At 55.5% G+C, this 17694-nt stretch overlaps 1 protein-coding gene across 14 annotated transcripts in view; it reads right to left on the bottom strand.

The window, feature by feature from the left end:
• Window positions 1-306: 306 nt before the first annotated feature.
• The window catches only part of TCF3 (transcription factor 3), a 75561-nt gene continuing 58173 nt past the window's right edge, over window positions 307-17694 (bottom strand). For 6 of the 14 annotated variants that reach the window (XM_065658795.1, XM_065658808.1, XM_065658796.1 and 3 more), the window contains 8 exons: window positions 17402-17480; window positions 16525-16598; window positions 15542-15745; window positions 14367-14490; window positions 13726-13876; window positions 12488-12726; window positions 8293-8437; window positions 307-7008 (listed from right to left, as the gene is read on the bottom strand). In XM_065658795.1, coding sequence (XP_065514867.1) covers window positions 8295-8437; window positions 12488-12726; window positions 13726-13876; window positions 14367-14490; window positions 15542-15745; window positions 16525-16598; window positions 17402-17480 — 1014 coding nt within the window. In that variant the 3' untranslated portion in view covers window positions 307-7008; window positions 8293-8294. Of the gene's footprint in view, window positions 7009-8292; window positions 8438-8994; window positions 9222-12487; window positions 12727-13725; window positions 13877-14366; window positions 14491-15541; window positions 15746-16524; window positions 16599-17401; window positions 17481-17694 lie in introns of those variants that run through there. The other 8 variants (XM_065658798.1, XM_065658809.1, XM_065658797.1 and 5 more) reach the window with 7 other exon arrangements.

Here is a 17694-nt window from a genome sequence, read left to right as displayed (position 1 = left end):
GACCACGGCATCCACCACAGCATCGCCCCAAGGAGGAGCTGTGCTGCGGCAGGGAGACCCCAGCACCTCTCCACGTCTGCCAAGGGCTTTCTGACGGCCCTGTGCAAGCTCTGGATGTGACCCAGGGGTGATGTGGGGAGGTCAGAGCCGTGCCCAGCACACAGGAACAGAAAGTGAGTGCTCAGTGTCTGGAAACCTGCAGCGTCTTCTCTTTCTTCTTTGGCCAAGGTACAGCCTTTGTGACACCTTTTCACTCGCAGGTGTACAACAGCTGAAAGACACGGGCAAGAAGAACAAGGTAAGGGATATTGTTATAAAAGGTCACATTTATTGCTACATTACTGTTATATACAGGACAGTTCTCCAAGTCTACTTTAAAAAAGTTAGGATTATTTCAAAATTCCAAATAATCCAGCCAGCTGTTTGGACACTTGTATAAAATTATTTAAAAAAATGAAAACAATTCATATCTTGAGGCACTCAGAAACACAATTTTATCCCCCAATTGTGATTCATTTCAAAGGACATTTCCCCACCCCCAAAGACCTTTTTTTTTTCCCTTTAATTTTTTGCTGGGTTAGGCATATATATATATATATTTACTATATATATAGTTCAAAACTATAATGTGTATCTGATTTAAGAACAAGGATTTCAGCCACTTAAGTACATCTGGATTTACAGGTAGGCAGCATAAACATCAAAAGCAAGGACCAGTTTTGGTTGGTTTTAAAGGGTAAAAAACCCCTCAAAACCAATGCAAAACTTTCTATGGGGCAAATAATAAACGACTTCTGCAGGGATCTCCCATCCCCTGTCCTACAAAAATAGAGTGAAAGAGCAACCCCAGGAACGCTTCGTTTCCCCATTGAGCCCTCCAGAGCAAAGGGGTCATTTCCTGCCCGGTCCAGGCATGGGGCTGGGCTCAAACGCTGGTGGGTTTCAAGTGATTTGGGAAGACGTAGCACCGGGAAGGGGGACCTGTGGTGTCCCCAGCTCGCTGCCATGGGGAGCTCCACAGCTCCCATGGGCACAGCCCGGGGATGCTCTTCAGCAAAAGGCCTCGGTGTCCGGGACACCCCATTCATTCTGAGGCACAAAGCCCTTTGCTCTCCTGCACTGTATCAAGATGGGACAGGGAGTGAGTTTTACTCCCTCTCCTTCCAGCGTGGTGGGTGCTTGGCTGGCCCACGGTGGGTATTGCAAGACCTAAGGTGTACAAAAGCAGAGGAACAGAAACACCAGTGTGGAGATGCATGGCAGGGCTGCCTCTTGCATCCCCAGGGGATGGGGGGCAAGATGGACACACAAGGTTTGGCAGAAAGGACACCTGCAGCCTGCATCGTCCTCACCAGAGCCCACCTCCACGCTCGGCTCATGCAGGAGTCCCACAGGCAAAGGCACTGCAGTGCTGATTCTCCAGAAGGGGTGAACTGAAGATCAAACCTCTGCGCACAGCACCGGGTCCCCCCCCACCAGTCCCAAGGCCAAGGAGAGGCAGCCACGCCATGGGACCGACCCACAGCATCCACCTCCTGAATCCTCAAGCCTCTGGCCCAGCGGATAGGCAGGCAGTGGCATGGTCCTGCCTCACTGTGAAGGAACCCATGGTGCCCGTGCATGAAGGGAAACAGCTTGGAGGTGCTGGCTGCAGACACTGGGGTGCACAGGAGGAAGGAAAACACACCTTCAGGCTTGGGGAGGTTGAAGGAAGACCAGCCAAGCCAAGCCCAAGGCTCAGGCATTAACAGAGCAGTCTGTAGAGCTGGGCAGCAACAAGGTGGGACACAGCTTCTCCATTCAAGGGGTACTGGGGGAGACGGTGCGAGCTGAAGGATGCCGGCAGTGAGCCACCAAGTATTGAGCAGAAGGCACAGGAGGGTGAAGGGTGCATGGAGGAGCCCTAGGACCAGGCCTTGCCCTCTCCAATTCAGTGCTGAGCTCCCGCAGCATGAGTTGGAAGGGATGTTCCTATGTTCTCACCCCTTCTTTACCCCCTTCCAGCTCCAGGGCACAGGCCTTGAAATGCTTTTGGAGCTGCTAGAAATGAAGCTGGACCCGAAGAGCAGCAGGAAGCAGGAATTCAGCAGTCATGGACAAGAGCAGAAAGAACGGGCTGGGATGGGATCTGGAGAGCCCCAGGGGAGAGGAGAGGGAGTTGCATAGGATTTAACAGGGCAAAGACCTTGTGCAAGCTTATGGTACAGAAAACAGGTCTTGCTATTGCTGGTGTTGAGCAGGAACACGGGAATCCAGCGGCCACGGCTTGCTCCAGGTGAGCCAGCACTGCACCCTGGGGGCTGAGGCTCGTCCTGGCCCAACTCCGGTACCAGCTTTGCTTCACCTCCCCGTTTTCAGCTCTGTTCTGACATCCCGGGCCGGAGTCATCAGCACAGCACCTAGCAGGGCCTGCAAGGGGACGACGGGCTCTGCTGGCACTGAAATTGGGAGCCTCCCCATGGCAGCAAGGCTGAGGGGTGCAGGGGATTGGGGTTTTCCAAAGCCCCCTTCCCACCTGCCAAGGGGGAGGATGTGCTGAATGGCACCGCAAGAGCCCAGGGCTCTGCTGGCTTCAATGGGTACATGTGCGAGACACAGAGGACCTTTGCGAGCAGCTTCTGCACTGAACCTGAAACTGCAGACTCCTGGGGAACTCCCAGCCTGCCTCTTCCCTTCCTGTTCTATCACTACCAGGCAGTGAGTGCCAAGCCCCTAGGAACCCAGCTCATCACTGACACAGGGCTGAGAGAAAAACCCCTTCGCTGTAGTCACACCTGGGGAGGTTTCACATCGCACGTCTGCATGTCTCTACTGGAGAGGGCAAACCCCCCAACTGCAAAGCATCCAGAGCCCTGGCCCTGCAGTGATGGTGCACAGGGAAGGCGCAGCAAGCTGACCCCACTGCCTGGGGCTGGCATGGACCTGCTGCTGACAGCCAGGTGCAGGATCAATGCATGCAAACCAGCAGCCTAGGCACCGCTCTTGCTCTCAGTGCAAACTTAGAGCAGCACGGAGCAGGATCCGGATGTCCCAGGTCCTGTCCCTCCTGCCAACACACCTCTGCAGGACACCTAGCGCAAGCTGTAAAAGCAGGGAGCAGAGAGCCTGAGGAGATGTTGTAAAGAGCTGGAGCTGCACTCAAGCCACACCAGATGCTCTGACTGGTGGGTCACAGCCCAAACCAAGGGGAGGTGCCACGCAAGCAGCTTTCCATGGAAGCTGTGCCCCCGGGACCCCAGTTGTGCTGTTTGATTTCCTTCCTGAGGAAGGAAGCTTGTGGGGGGGGTGGTGGTTTGTGGCCCCACTGATGAGGGGCACACAGCCCAGGAGAACTCCTGCACGTAAGGCTGAGAGAGGAAGCAGAACAGTAAATGCCGCTCTGCAGCATGTCACCTCCCCATGACACCTCTGCATGTGAGGGCCATACAGGCAGGCAGAGAAGCATGGATAGGGACAAAAGTGATCTGTAAATGGCACAGACCCTGGCATGCTCTGCCCATGGCACCCAAAGATGAGAGTCTCATTTCAACAGGCTGGTATTTCAGGGCTGGCCTGGTGGCATTTTGAGGACAGTACCCAACAGTGCTCACTATCAGGAAAGCCACTTTCCCTGTCGCCACACTAGGCACCACATTCACACTGAGCCGACCCCACTGGCAAGCCAAAGGAGTTTTTCCTTGCTGCATTCCACAATTGCTCCCTGGGCACCTGGAAAGCAGAGATGCCACTGAGGCAGCTTCTGGGCATTACCAGTCCCCAACACTGCGCTTTCCTGCTGGAGCAGTCAAGATCTCCTCCAAACCCTGGCACTGAGGAGGGTTTATGTTTGAGGGCCTTCATCCAAACCTTGCCGAGGACCTAAAGCTGCTTTTGCTGTCAAGGAAACAGCACCTAAACCACCTAAATGCAGATGAAAAGCCCCAGCTCTGTTGCAATGCCTGATGGTGCGGGGATGGTGGGGAAGGCTGTCTCATCAGGAGCCCCCCCTGCTCCGCAGAGCATCAGCCAGGATGAAGGAGTTGAACAAATCAATCTTCTCAGATTTCCAATTGTGTTGAGTTTCCAGGTTTTTATGCCTACAGCCCCTCTCCAATGCAGCTGTACATGACCTGACCATCACCTCAAACTCTTGTCGTAAAATCCAAGTGTCGGGGAAGCACTTCTTTTGTTTTCGTAGTTTCAAGCTTGCCAGGGCTGGGACATTGCTCCATCCCTCCCTGGTCCTGGGGCAGTGGCATTGAAGCAGCAGAACATCCTGAGCAGAGCATGCCAATGACCTCAGCACCATCCTTACGAAAGGGCAAGAATGCTCGTGGGATGAAGCAGAGAGCAGGCGGTGAGTCTCCAGTTCCTAGCCCAGTGCATGAATGGGGGTTGTCTGAGCATCCAGACCTGGCTGCAGAGGGGCACTGTCCCCTCCCTGCATGTTTTACTTGCTCCAACCCAACATGGCAGGATGCTTCAGGAAGACACGGCTTGTACTGCAAGGGACCTGCTCCACAGGGGAATGCTGGCACCCATGGAAGAAAACATCCGCCTCACACTGCCCAGTGCTGCAGCAGGCACAAGGAGCCAAGGGAGGGAAGAAAGAGTGTTGCAACCTGACGAGTTCATTAAGCTGAAACATGTCTGTTGACGCAGGTGAGAAGGACGCACGTTCCTGGGCTGCAGGGACCACAGCCACTGACCCTTCCAGCCTTCCTGGAGCTGGAGGCTGCTGTGGTCTCAGGTCTCACCACACAGAAGCGATGGTGGGAGCAGCAGGCTGTAGGCTGGGAAAGCCCGGAGCACCTGGAAGCCTGAGAGCTACGGTGGGACACTGCAGTGCCAGGGGCAGCATGGAGGGATGCTACAGAGGCTGAGCCTGTGGTACTCAGGTGTAAGTGGGAGATGATCAATGTCCTGAGCATTTCTGGCAGGTTTTGCTGGAGCACAAAGCATAGCAGTGAGCACAGAGGAGGTACAACCAGGAGGTTACACCAAAGCCTGGGATTGCTGGGAAGTGCTGTAGGACTTCATCTTGTGTGCCAGTCCTGCCCTTTCCCTGTGCCAAAGCAATACAGCTTTCCCAGGAGCACAGGCCAGAGAAGCAGAGGGGAGAGATGGGCCCTGCTGCTGCAGGTCTTACTGTACTTGCTGTTCCCATGTCCCCCCTGATGTGTCGTGGGCTACCTCTGAGATGGGATTTAACATGTTTCCCCCGGAGCTAACCCTGTCCACCCGCAGAGCTGGGAAGAACTGGGCACAAAATGCTTCAGAAGGGGAAGCAGAGGGAAGAACCAAGATTAAATTTCCACTGGATGCTTTTCCACTGCCAACTCCAGAATGGCTACCAACAGCTCAGCACCACTGAGCATCTTTTCATTTGCTCCTGCACCTCCAGGCACGCTAAGGGTCTTCCTCCTGCTGAGCACACTGGAGCGGTCAGAAGTGACACTGGGAAGCCCTTGGAGTGAAGGAATCGTTGGCTTGGCTGCTGGAGCATGGTATGCTCATTGTTCCCCTCCTTACCAGCACGGAATGAGGAGCCCATGTAGAGGTGACAGTAGCCACTTTGCAACCCCATGGCAAACCGTGCCTAGCTGAGACTGCCTCCAATTGGATTGGACTGGACTGGACTGGATTGGAGATACGAGAGTGGGGAAGGTGTGGTATGAAACCACCCCTCGCCACAAGCCTGCAGTGTTCTGCCCCTCTGATGAGGTGGCTCCATGAGGGGAGAAGCTGCGCTGGATCCTGCTGCTGGTCCCAGCTTGCTGAGGGCTGGAGGGAGCACACAGCCAGGTCGCTGCTCCCCTGCCTGCTGCCAGCATCCACGGCTCCGGCTGCTGCAAGGTTGCTGGCACCATGTCCTGCTGCTGCCTTTGCTCCATCCACCTCGGCCTCTTCCCAGTCCTCCAGCTTTGTTCAGTTCAGCTTTGTTCTGCGCTGCCCCAGGAAGCGCCTCTTGGAGCAGGCGTTTGCTTTGATGCAGGGGCAAGGAGCGCTTCCCTCTGGCCAGGGCTTTCCTCTTGCCTCTGTGTTGCTTCTTTGCTTACCTTGGAAGCATCCCAGTCCCTCGGTTCTCTTCCACCCCCAAGGCCTGCTCCCTCACGATGTTCTGGGTGGGCTGTGGGGCACCTCCTCTCCCGGGTGGGATTGCAGCCTCCGGGATGCTCCAGGAGTAAAACAAATCTTGCAGAGACCCTCAATGGCCCTTGGTCACCTCCCAGAAGGAGCAGGAGCACGGCTGAGGGATGCTGCTGCAACTGGCTTTGCTGTTTAACTTCCTTTTCCCATCTCAGAAGTGGCCAAAAGCAAAGAGACGGTGACTTCAGCCCATGAGTTTGTTTCTGTCTAATGGAAGGTCCAAGCCAAGCAAGGACGAACATCCCCTTGCTGTGGCTACATTCGCTTTTAGTGGCTTGCAGAGCCGAATGTGAGAATTCCTCTCTTTATATCCAGTCTCTCTTAATACAATTTTACTATTCTGGTTGATTCTAAAGATGCAACGTTAACTATAGAAACAGCAGCAGAAAAGCATGTGGGGTACAAGACTTTTTTTTTTGTGGTTTTTTTATACAAAAAAAAAGAATTATTTTTCGTTGCTTACAAAACATATGCAAAAGAAGCTAAAAAAAAACCCCCCAAAAAAAACCAACCCAAAGGCATTGCTATTTGTTCTACATAAAAAAAAAAATCTCATAACTAATGTTCTTTTTTTCATTTTAAAAAAGAAATATCAAGCTTAGGCACAATTTTGCTGCTGGCTGCTTGCGAACAAGCCAAGAGACCACGCCACCCCCTCCTAACTGAGTGATATGTATTGACTGGTCTGCACTTTATACTTAAGGCAATTTTTGTTTGCTTGCTTTTGACAAGGTGTGTGTTTTCCACCCCTTACGTCACGCCACGATCCGTCCACGTGTGTCAGTATTAGCAGGACTAAAGTTTATGGGTAGAGAAGGTTGCAGGTCACCCCGAGGGTTTTCTTCCTACAGATCTCTGGATCCAGAAGAAGAAACAGATCTAGAAATGGGAAAAGAAAAACCCCAAAAGCCCGAAGTGAGAGAAACCCAAATGGGAATAAAACTGCTCCTCAAGCTCAAGGCCTCCTGCTGCAGCCTCGTCTCTGCAGGAGTCAGCCCTGATGCTCAATGTGGCTGCAGCAGAGCCCAGACATGAACTCACTGTGCTGCCAAGACACCGGCTTTGGCTTTTGTCTTTTCAGGGCAGCTGCAGGTGCAGGGGATGTCAGAGAATCCCAGACTGGTTTAGGTTGGAGGGGACCTTAAAAGCTCATCCAGCTCCAACCCTCTGTGGCCCTTCTCTGGACTGTCTCCAAGAGGTCCACGTCCTTTGGGTACTGAGGACTCCAGAGCTGGATCAGGACTGCAGAAGGGGTCCTCCCAGAAGACAGCAGAGGGGGAGAATCCCCTCCCTTGAGCTGCTGCTCATGCTCTGGGGATGCAGCCCAAGATACAATTGGTCTTCTGGGCCGCAAGTGCACATCGCCTGCACGTGTCCACACTTTCATCCACCAGTACCCCCAAGTCCTTCTCACTCCCTTCATCCCCCAACCTCTATTGCTAGTCAGCCCAGGGGCAGCACCCTGCACTTGGTCTTGTTGAACCTCATCAGGTTCACATGGGCTCACTTCTCGAGCTTGTCCAAGTCCCTCTGGATGGCATCCCATCCCTCCAGCGTGTCACCTGCACCACTCAGCCTGGTGCCACGTGCTCTAGGGTGTGCTGGAGCTGCAAGCTGAGGCACTGCAGCACAGGACCCACTGCTCCTGATCTCCTCAACACCCCCCCAAACATCCCTGCATCCCTGAGGCCAAATGGGGTCAGTTAATCCTGGCCAAGCAGAGGCTTCCCTTAGACATGGGGACAGCACAAAGCGTGCATCTGCCATGGTCTCGCTGGAACAATTTCACCTTCTGTGTCTTTCTTGGCATTTCTGGGACCTGCTCATTCCCTCCCATAGGTTCACCAGGAAAAGGAGCTGCTGGTTTCCATAAGCCAAGTGGGGCAGGGTTGGGAGGGACAGAGCAGAGCTGGGTTCACCCAGGGTAGCACAAGTATCAAATCCCTCTGTCTCAGCTACAGGGCTGCACCCCTCTCATGGGGCAGAGGCTTTGGGTCTCCCCAGACAAGCAAATGACGTGCACATGCAAGTCATTTACAGGAAGTAAATTAGGAAGGACACTGGTTCGTGCCAAATGAACGGGCCTGAGCATCCATCCAGCATGCACTGGCAGTGGGATGGACCCACAGTGGGGTGCTGGGATCACAGGGTGAGGGATGATACCTTTACATGTGTCCAACAGGGTTGTGACCATCTCCTAGACCAGGATGTGAAGCTGAAAGTGTCATCTGGGGATCTCCTACTACTCCGGACACTTTCTCTTCTTCCCGACGCTTCAAGCAGGCTGCTTTAGGGTTCAGATTGCGCTCTATGCCAAAAAACATCAAGGGAAGGAGGGAGGGAGGGAGGGAGGGAATGAAGCAACCTCAGTTTGTGCAATAGCATCACGCGCCGCAGCAGCATCCAAAAGAGAGAGCAAGGACAGAGTCCCAGGACAGACAGATGGGACCATGCGAGGAAACCACCTCAGTGCAAGCTGCTCTTTGCCCGCTGCTCCTTGCAGTGGCTGCAGTAACTTGGCCAGACCCCTGGTAAAGCAGAACCCCATGCCCGGCTCAGACACCATGCCCGTTTAAACATGTGCTTGCTTAGAGAGAACCCCAAGCGCCTCGGCCAGCTCTCAGAGTTGAGGACTGAGTTTTCCAAAGCTGCTTAATGGAATGCGGATGCCAAATTCCCATTAAGCAGGAAAGGGGGATGGCCAGAGCGGCCCTGAATCCACCCCGGGCCAGGGCTTTGGAAAGCTCCACCAGTGCAAACACAACCTCGCACAGAAAGCAGGAGGCACAACAGAGATGGACGCACACGCAGAGACATGGAGGGGAAGAGAAAGGCCCCGAAAGGCACCTGCAGCTGTTACCATACCTCGTACTTGCTGCTCCAGGCCCAGAATGACCTGCACCGCTTGCTGTAGGATGATCAGTTTGGTCTGTGCTTTGTCCGTTTTTAAGTGCATCTGACACATGCGTCCCAGTTCTTTAAAGGCCTCGTTAATGTCCCGCACACGCACCCTTTCCCTGGCGTTATTGGCCATTCTCCTCTCCCGGTCCCTCAGATCTTTGTCCTCCAGTGACAAGGCCTCGTCTGTACTGCTGGGTTCATAGCACCACAGGGATTAGTCAGGGGGGTGGTAGCGAGGGGGGGGCTCTACGTTGCCGTGCTGGTAGTGCTGCTGGTGTCCACTGCAAACGGCTCAAACAGCCTCACTCTGCAAAGCCAATTCGTCTTGGGCACTTCCTGGAGCACCCCAGGGTACTGGGGCTGCCTGTTGCCTCTGTGAGCCACAGCAAGGTGCTGCCAGCATGGGGCTGGAGGGTGCTGCCAGGGCTGAGAGCGGGCAGGGGATGCAGTATCAGCACCCACACTTTTTCCTCTCTGCACAACTCTGCCTTCCTGTTCGGTTTTGGCTGAAAACTCAAAAGTTCGGGGTGGGTTCCTCAGCCAAAACAATCAGGTGCATCGTCCAAGGAAAGGCTTTTTGGCAGAAAGCAAATCTCTGTTTGTAAGATTTCCTTCAAAAATCACATCTGCGGCAAAATTACGGAATGGTTTGGGTTGGAAGGGCCTTAAAGCTCCTCCAGCTCCAGCCCCTGCCACGGGCAGGGACCCCTTCCACTGGAGCAGCTTGCTCCAAGCCCCTGTGTCCAACCTGGCCTTGAGCACTGCCAGGGATGGGGCAGCCACAGCTTCTCTGGGCACCCTGTGCCACTGAAAGTGCTTTGGGCAGCCAGACCCAGACCTTCTTATGGGAGCAGCAGCAGGGGTCAGATCCAAGTGCTCCAGCTGCTGCTGAGCATCAGTCGCATGCAGACACTGAATCCAGACCCTTCGACCCAGCAAACTCACACTGGAAGGGGCTGATTTTCTTTTCCAGGCACTGTCAGCAGTTTTGGGAGAGCCTCCACCACTGGCAGCACTCCAGGGGTGCCCAAAACAGGCAGGGATTGGGAGGGCAAAGACAGAGTTGTGCTGGCAGCATCTTAAAGGGCAGCCTGGCCTGCAGCCCGTCCCCTGCACACCCCAGTTTAGGGTACAGACGACCTTCTCCCCCAGAGCAAAAACTGTTGCAGGAAACACCCCTATCTGAGGAGGGTCCCTGGGTGAGACGTGGCACTGGGACAGACCTTGGCCTTTGGCTCCAGGGGAGCCATGTGGGGATGAGCCTTCACCAAAGAGTCAGAGCCTTCAGATGGTCCCAAGTGTCTGAATGCGGAGCAAGGGCTCCCCAGGCAAACGTCTGCCTACGTGGGACAGGAGGCTGCCCACTGTCAATGCCTGCATCCTCTCCATGCTGCCTTGTCCCTGCCTGCGTCCCCTCCTCACTGCCACCTTCTCACCAGCATGTCCAGGATGGCTGGAACCCTGGCTGATGGCTCCCCTCAGCAGGGACACAGCTCCAGCAGCAGCCAGGCAGGATGGGGCCGTCTCCCTGCCACCAGCAAGTGGTTTGCATGGCCCCTGCAGCGTCACAGAATAGTCTGGGTTGGATGGAAGCTTCAAAGCTCATCCAGTCCAACCCCTCCTGCAACGAGCAGGGACATCTTCACCTACATCAGGTTGCTCGGAACCATGTCCAGCCTGTCCTTGGACATCTCCAGGGATGGGGCATCCATCAGCTCTCTGTGCAACCTGTGCCAGTGTTTCACCACCCTCATTGTAAAGAATTTCTTCCTCACATCCAGCCTGAATCTCCCTCTTTTAGTTTAAAACCATCACCCTTTGTCCTATCCAAGTTACATCCTCCAGGTTATAAGGATGTACAGTGAACTTGCGCCCTGCTCAAAGGGGGCACTGACCTGCCTGGCCCCTTGCAACACCCATTCCCTTCCTTCCCTGTTAGTGACTGATGGCACAAGGAGGATCCTGGCAGTCCCAGCTGGGACCCAATGACCTCAATTCCACAGCAGCAATGCAGGAGGGGACTTCTCTCCTGCAAAGCAGCCTGAAGGCCGAAGCTGCCCGCACCAAGGCCTGCAGCAGCAGCGTGCGGGGCTCGGCTCGCTTCCCTCCAGGAAGGGTTTAAAAAGGGACAAGCGTGGGAGACCAAAGTGAACACGGTGCCAACTCTGCCTGCCCCTGCCCCCCGCCGCCCCGCGGCTCCTGCCTCACTCCGCAAGCAGCAAGTAGAAGGTAGAGAGTGGGACCCCCGAGAGGTCACGGCTGGGGACTGTCTGTAGGAGATCGGAAAGAACAGAACTGAGAAATAAAAACTGGAAATCAACAAAAAGCAAAAGGAAGGGGAATTACTAAAAAAAAAATAAAAAAATAAAAGAGACAGGAAAAAATATCCATGTTATGAAAGGCAAAAAATTACAAACTGAAGAGAGGCACAAAGGACTCCAACATCAATGCAACAGCAGAGGCCAGCAGAGAGGAGCACAGCCAGGCACAAACCAGCGATGGTGTTACAACAGCCTCTGCAGAGAGAAAGGGGGTTAACCTGCCACGGGAGCATGAGCATGCACTGCAGGATGCAGGAACCAAGCAGCAAAGGCCTCCGGAGTGGGAAGCCAAAGCCTTCCGCTTCCCCTCCCACTGGGACACGGGGAAGCACTGGTGGCTGAGGGGGATGCACAAGTGGGAAGGACAGAGGGAGGGAGGAGAGGGAAGGAAGGAGGGAAGGAAAGGAAGGGAGAGAAAAGAAGGGAGGGAAGGAAGTGAAGGAGGAAGGGAGGAAAGGAAAGGAGAAAGGAAAAATGGGAAGGGGAAAGGGGAAGGAGAAAGGGAAAGGAATAAAAAGAAAAGAGGGAGGGAAAGGAGGAAGGGAAAGGAGGGAGGGAGGGAAGGAAGTGTCTCCATCCTGCTGCCCCTCCATGGCTCCAGCGAGGTGTTCCTGGGTGCCCACAGCCATGGGGCTGGGAGTGCAGAGCCCTGTGCTGGGTTGGCCAGCGGGGACGGGGCATCGCCCGCTGCTGGGAGCAGAGCCGGGCTCTGTGCTTGGAGCAGAGGCATCAGATCTGCATCCCCTATGCGAAATGTGGGGTGTTTTTGTTGTACTCCCTCATTTTGCCGGCCAAGCAGCTGAACCAAACACCTTGCTGCAGCAGAGCGAGGACGGTGCGGGTACCCCCGCGGGGCCTGGCATGCAGCACACGCGGCGGCAGCGGGGGGCGAAGGAGAGAACAGCAGGGATCCAAACCAGGTTAAAAACCAAGTAATTAAAATAATAAAATAAACCAAAAAAGAGGTAAAAAAAAAAAAAAAAAAAAAAAAAAGGACATCGACAGCCTCGAGAACCCAAGGCCACAGGGCAGAGAGACAGTGCAAGGCACCACAGCACATGTGTCACAGGAGACAGACAGACAGCCCCGTGCCGATCAGATACGTCAAATATCACCACTCCGGGACCCTCACTGACCTCTAACTTGTTGCTCCAGGTTCAGTATGACTGATACGGCCTGGTGGAGGATTAGCAGTTTGGTCTGCGGTTTTTCGCTGTTTAGGTGGAGTTGGCACATGCGTCCGAGCTCTTTAAAGGCCTCGTTGATGTCACGGACCCGCAGGCGCTCACGGGCATTATTGGCGACCCTCCTTTCTCTCTCTCTCTCGGCTTTTTGCTCTGGGGGAAGAAGATCGTCCTCCTCATCCTCATCTTGACTAATGGTTTAAAATAAGAACGAGACAGGGACATTCCTCGCGTGCACTCTCAGCACTGGTCAACTCACAGAAAAGAAACACACATCCGAGGCACCAAGACACCGAGCCCCAGGAGCCAGGAACACTGCACCCCATGTGTGCTCACACACAGGGACGCACGGGGTCTTTACACAGAAGCCATTCAGGTTCTTCTTCTGCCTCTGTTTTGGGGGTTGTTTGGTTTTAAACGACACAGAAAGAAACCACAAAGCGACTTAAGGCCTGAGCTTGTTGCTGGCAGCTTGTAAGGTGGCCTGGATAAAGCGTAAGGGGCAACACTGGCGTCCCAAGCTGGTGTTTTGGGAGGCTGCAGCCCTCTGCCTCCAGGCCAGGAGGTGGCTGCAGTGTGGAGGAGCAGGGCTGGCGCTGCCCCTTTGGGCAGCAGCACCCTGGTGAGGTCTCCGAGCTGACGGTGAGGTTGCAGCCAAGCCAGCACGCAGGAAAGACTCAACCTGCTCCACTGCCACACACCTGACTGGATGTGACAGAGGATACAGGAGCCCAGAGCAAACAGTGGAGATGACCAGAGGCAGGGAGGAGGTCAAAAGCTTCCCAGCCCCTGGCTGAGGGCAGCTGAGCGTTCGGACCCTTCCAGTCCTTTCCATGCATGGCCATAAGCAATGCTCCAAGAGACCACGCAGTGAGTGCAGTCCGTGTGGGTAAGGGCACAAGCCCTCTGCTTTAGGAGCACGAGGAAGCCCTGAGGCCACGGGGATGGAGGCCAGCAGCAAAGGAGGCAGGGCCCCTTCCCCAACAACGGGAGCCCAGGCTGGGCCATCTCTGTGTGAGGACACTCAAGGCTCCTGTGCTGGGCAAGGGCTGCTGGGTCTGTGCCATAGGATGATCCCCGGCCACACCGGGCTGAGCCCAGTGCCCGGGGGTCACTATGGCTGTACCCCAGCCCAAATGCTCCCAGCCTGGTTATGTGTAAGTGAAGGGAGAGACCTGTTCAAAGAGCACCTTGTTCTGTTCCTGGAGGGTTTCAGCTCCTTCTTCTCCTCTTCTGAGTTATCTGCCACTGACGTGTTCTCCTCGTCCTCCTTCTCTTCCCTCTTTATTTCGCTGGTTCCCGAGGAGACACTGCTTCGCCCCAGCCCCCCTGACAAGCCTGCTGAGGAAGCAGAGCCACACATGGAAGGTTGGAGGAGCCTGACCCACACAGAGGACTGGGGGTGGGGTGGGGTCACCAGGCCCTGCTCCTGTTGCACTGCATCACCAGCATGTGGCCTCCCAGCCTCATCCTGCATTGCTGGTCTGCAGGAAGAGGAGTTAATGGGGTGCTGGCTCTGCCCTGCCACCACTCCCTGATCTTCTCCTCCCCATCTTCCAGGTCCAACCTCGCTCAGCAGAGCAGGACCCAGTGGCTCTGTGCACCCAGAGCTGGCAGAAGGGACAGGAACACTTAGGCTAAACCTCTGGAAAAGGCTCAAGGCAGGAACAGCCCTGTGGACGCTGCAAAGAAGCACCAGCCTTGCAAGAGCACCCATCTCCCCCCCCATCCCACCCAGGCTGCTGCCGCACAGGGCTGGACCTAATGGGTGACCTGAACCTCCCCCGGGGCAGGCAAGCCCCAAGCGTGCACGTGAGCAGAGCTGCCTTACCGCTGTACGTGTCCTGCTGCCTGTTGAGGTCAGGGAGGGAGCTGGGCTGTGATGGAAGTGTAACGTGGTTGTGGAGCATGTTGGCGTTGCTGGACAACCCATCTTCGGGGTGACCTCCTCCCACCTACAGCAGAACGAGCAGAGCAAGCCTTGAGAGGGGGGAAGCATCATGGCCAGTGGGGATGGGTATGCTGAGCAGGCTGAGGTGCAGCCACATGCCCTCCCCACACACTCCCACTATCCAGACTGCAGGCATGCAGGAGGGAAGAGCCAGCCTGCTCCGTGGCAGGGGCACTGCAGGTCAGCCGGACCAAGCACAGAGACCCCATCAGCGCTGCCTTTCCCTTATGCTTAGTAGCTGAGTCTGAGGAGCTCAGGAAGGAAGCACATCTGGCTCTTTAGAGGGACTGGAGATGTGTTACTGGTTGCTGCAGTAGGAAACCAGCTCTCCTGTGGTCACCAGCCTCTGGACAACAGGGACCCCAGTGACTCAGCAAGGGAGAAACCCCAGCATCCATGTGCTCAAGGCACCCAGGACCTGTCGTGCTCCACGGAGCCCAAATGAGCCATCACACATCAGCCCTCCCCACATGCACAAAAGGACATGGTGCCAGCCTGAATGGTTTGCAGCTGAGAAGTCCTGGCAATACCTGGCTCTCTCTAACTGTGCCCTGCCCTGCAGCAGATCCCTCTCCTCCTTTCAGCACATCCCAAGGACAGCTTGAAGCTGTTTTGAGGGATTTCCATCCATCTTAGAGGGAAAGAAGAAGAGCTTTCACCAGTTCTGCCTGTCCTGAGAAGGGGCATGAGCAAGTGGCATGGGGGAGCTTGTGCTCGAGAGCCATCACCGTGCTTGGTGTTGATTCAACCCTCCTGCATGAACAAGGTGAGACACTGCATGTCACCCGTTCCAAGCTGTCAGCAGCTGACCCAACCTGGACCTCACTGAGCTCTTCTCACAACAAAGGCAACAAGGCCAGATTGGACACAGGGGCTTGGAGCAAGCTGCTCCAGTGGAAGGGGTCCCTGCCCGTGGCAGGGGTTGGAGCTGGATGAACTTTAAGGTCCCTTCCAACCCAAACCACTCTGATCTTCTGACTCCTCTGGATGCAGCCACCCCACCACATGGGTCCCCAGCATGTCCCTGCCAGCTGCCCTGATGCTTGCACACTTACCAGACTCGGGTGCCTGTTCCCCAGGGACATGACTGAGGCCGGGAAGGCCTGGCCCAGGCTGCCCACGGTGGCACTGTGGGCCGGCGCTGAGCCCAGCAGCCCGTGCATGTCCCCATGGTTGCTTGGCATGGCGGCTGTCTGGCCCACAGCGTGATTCCTCAGCACGTGGATGGCCTCATCCAACCTGTCTTCCATTTTGTTTTGCTTGAAGGACAGGACACACAGCTATGTTAATGCCTGTAAAGCCTGCAGCTCACTACAGCTCTGCATGCTCATGGCAGTCATGCACTCAGCCACTGCAAGGCAGGGGAGAAATAACCCCTGGGGGAGTCAGTGGCATCCCCTAAAGGCACAAGGGGTCACATAAGTGGAACTGGGGCTGTTCAGCCTGGAGAAGAGAAGGCTCCTGAAGAGGAGACCTTAAAGCAGCTCCAGTGCCTAAAGGGGCTGCAGGAAACCTGGAGAGGGGCTTGGGACAAGGGCCTGTAGGGACAGGCCAAGGGGAATGGCTTGAACCTGCCCGAGGGGAGACTGAGATGAGCTCTTAGGCAGAAGCTCTTCCCTGTGAGGGTGCTGAGGCGCTGGCACAGGGTGCCCAGAGAAGCTGTGGCTGCCCCATCCCTGGCAGTGCTCAAGGCCAGGTTGGACACAGGGGCTTGGAGCAAGCTGCTCCAGTGGAAGGGGTCCCTGCCCGTGGCAGGGGTTGGAGCTGGATGAGCTTTAAGGTCCCTCCCAACCCAACCCATTCCATGATTCTATGATTCTGTAACTCCTCAGGAAAGAGAGGCAAAAACCAGACAGAAATCTATGCAGCTGGGCCAGACCCACAGGGTCCAACTCTGTTTGCAGTGCCCAGCTCTGCTCAGTTGCTTCCGACCACGTGTCCATCTATCAGCTAACCATCTTCCTCTTACCCAGGTCCTTACCAGGCACGCAAGGGATGGAACACAAAAGGAGAAGACAGATCTTTAAGCGACACTTACTAAAGTGTGGAGGCTCCCTTCGTAGCTGGGAGATAAGGCACCCTGTCCGCTTGCTCGTGACCACTGAGACGTGCCTGTGAACGAACAGGGAGAGCTTGGGACCGGGCACAGCTGCCACTAGATGGTGCTGGGAGCTGGGCCACCATGGCACGTGTGGCACCCCATGGGCCACCACTCACCAGCAGACACTGAGCTCAGGCCCCCACAGTGGGCTCATTTCTGCTCTCCATCAGCAGGACACTGAGCTTGGGCCTTCAGACCTCGAGAGGTTTTTAGGTGTGAGTAAGCTCAGCCAGCACAGAGGCTGTGCTTGCTGGGAGCACCAGGCTGGGGTGAGCACTGGGCTGAAAGGAGACCTCTGCCACCAGATGGGAGCAGAGATGGGCTTTCATCCGTTGGCTGCTTCTCACTTCCCACTGCTCTCCTCCCATGGCAGACAAAACCAGGGATGAACCATCCGAGACGGGATGCTCAGGATGCTTGGGACAGGGTCTGTCTGAAGGGTAGGAGCAGGTCCCCTTGGGTGGAAGCAATGCTTTAACTCAAGCAGAGCCGCCTGCCCCTTATACAAGGGCAAAACACAGTGCAGGCACAGCCGTTTGCCGCAGCCAGGCACTGCTTGGCCCCAAAAAGGGGGAAAGCTCCAATCCACAAAAGCAGACAGATATACGGCTTCACAGGGACATTTAAAGAGCATCTTCCTGTCTGCTCGTCCTTCCTCATCACTCCCCTACGTTTAAAAATGAAGTGGACTTGGCAAGATTGCCCCAAGTGTCTTTGATGAGGGTTTGGGGCTGCTCGGGGAAGTACACAGCCATGGACCTCCTGAAAGCAAACCTGACATCCCCCTTTGTGCAAAAATCAGTGTTCTACCTACCTGCAAGGCCCTGAGGGGAGCCGACCGGTGTGGAGGGGTTTGAGGAGAAGTTATTGCTAGAGTGATCCGGGGAGTAAATCTGGAGTGAGAGAAGCAGGGCCTGGTCAGCAGCACCCACCCTGCACGGCTCAGCCCTCCCCAAACCAGGTGCAGCAGGACTACCGAGGGCAGGCCGTTCCCATCCCCATACCCCACAGCTCCCCCAGGAGAGCCGGGGCCCCTCTGTCCCCACTACACAGCTCCAGCCTCTGTTCTTTGGGTCCCACCCTGGAGGAAAGCAAGAGCCCCAAGAA

Source organism: Lathamus discolor, chromosome 21, assembly GCF_037157495.1.
Source record: "Lathamus discolor isolate bLatDis1 chromosome 21, bLatDis1.hap1, whole genome shotgun sequence".
Taxonomy (NCBI): Eukaryota; Metazoa; Chordata; class Aves; order Psittaciformes; family Psittacidae; genus Lathamus; species Lathamus discolor.
This window is presented reverse-complemented; position numbering and strand designations above follow the sequence as displayed.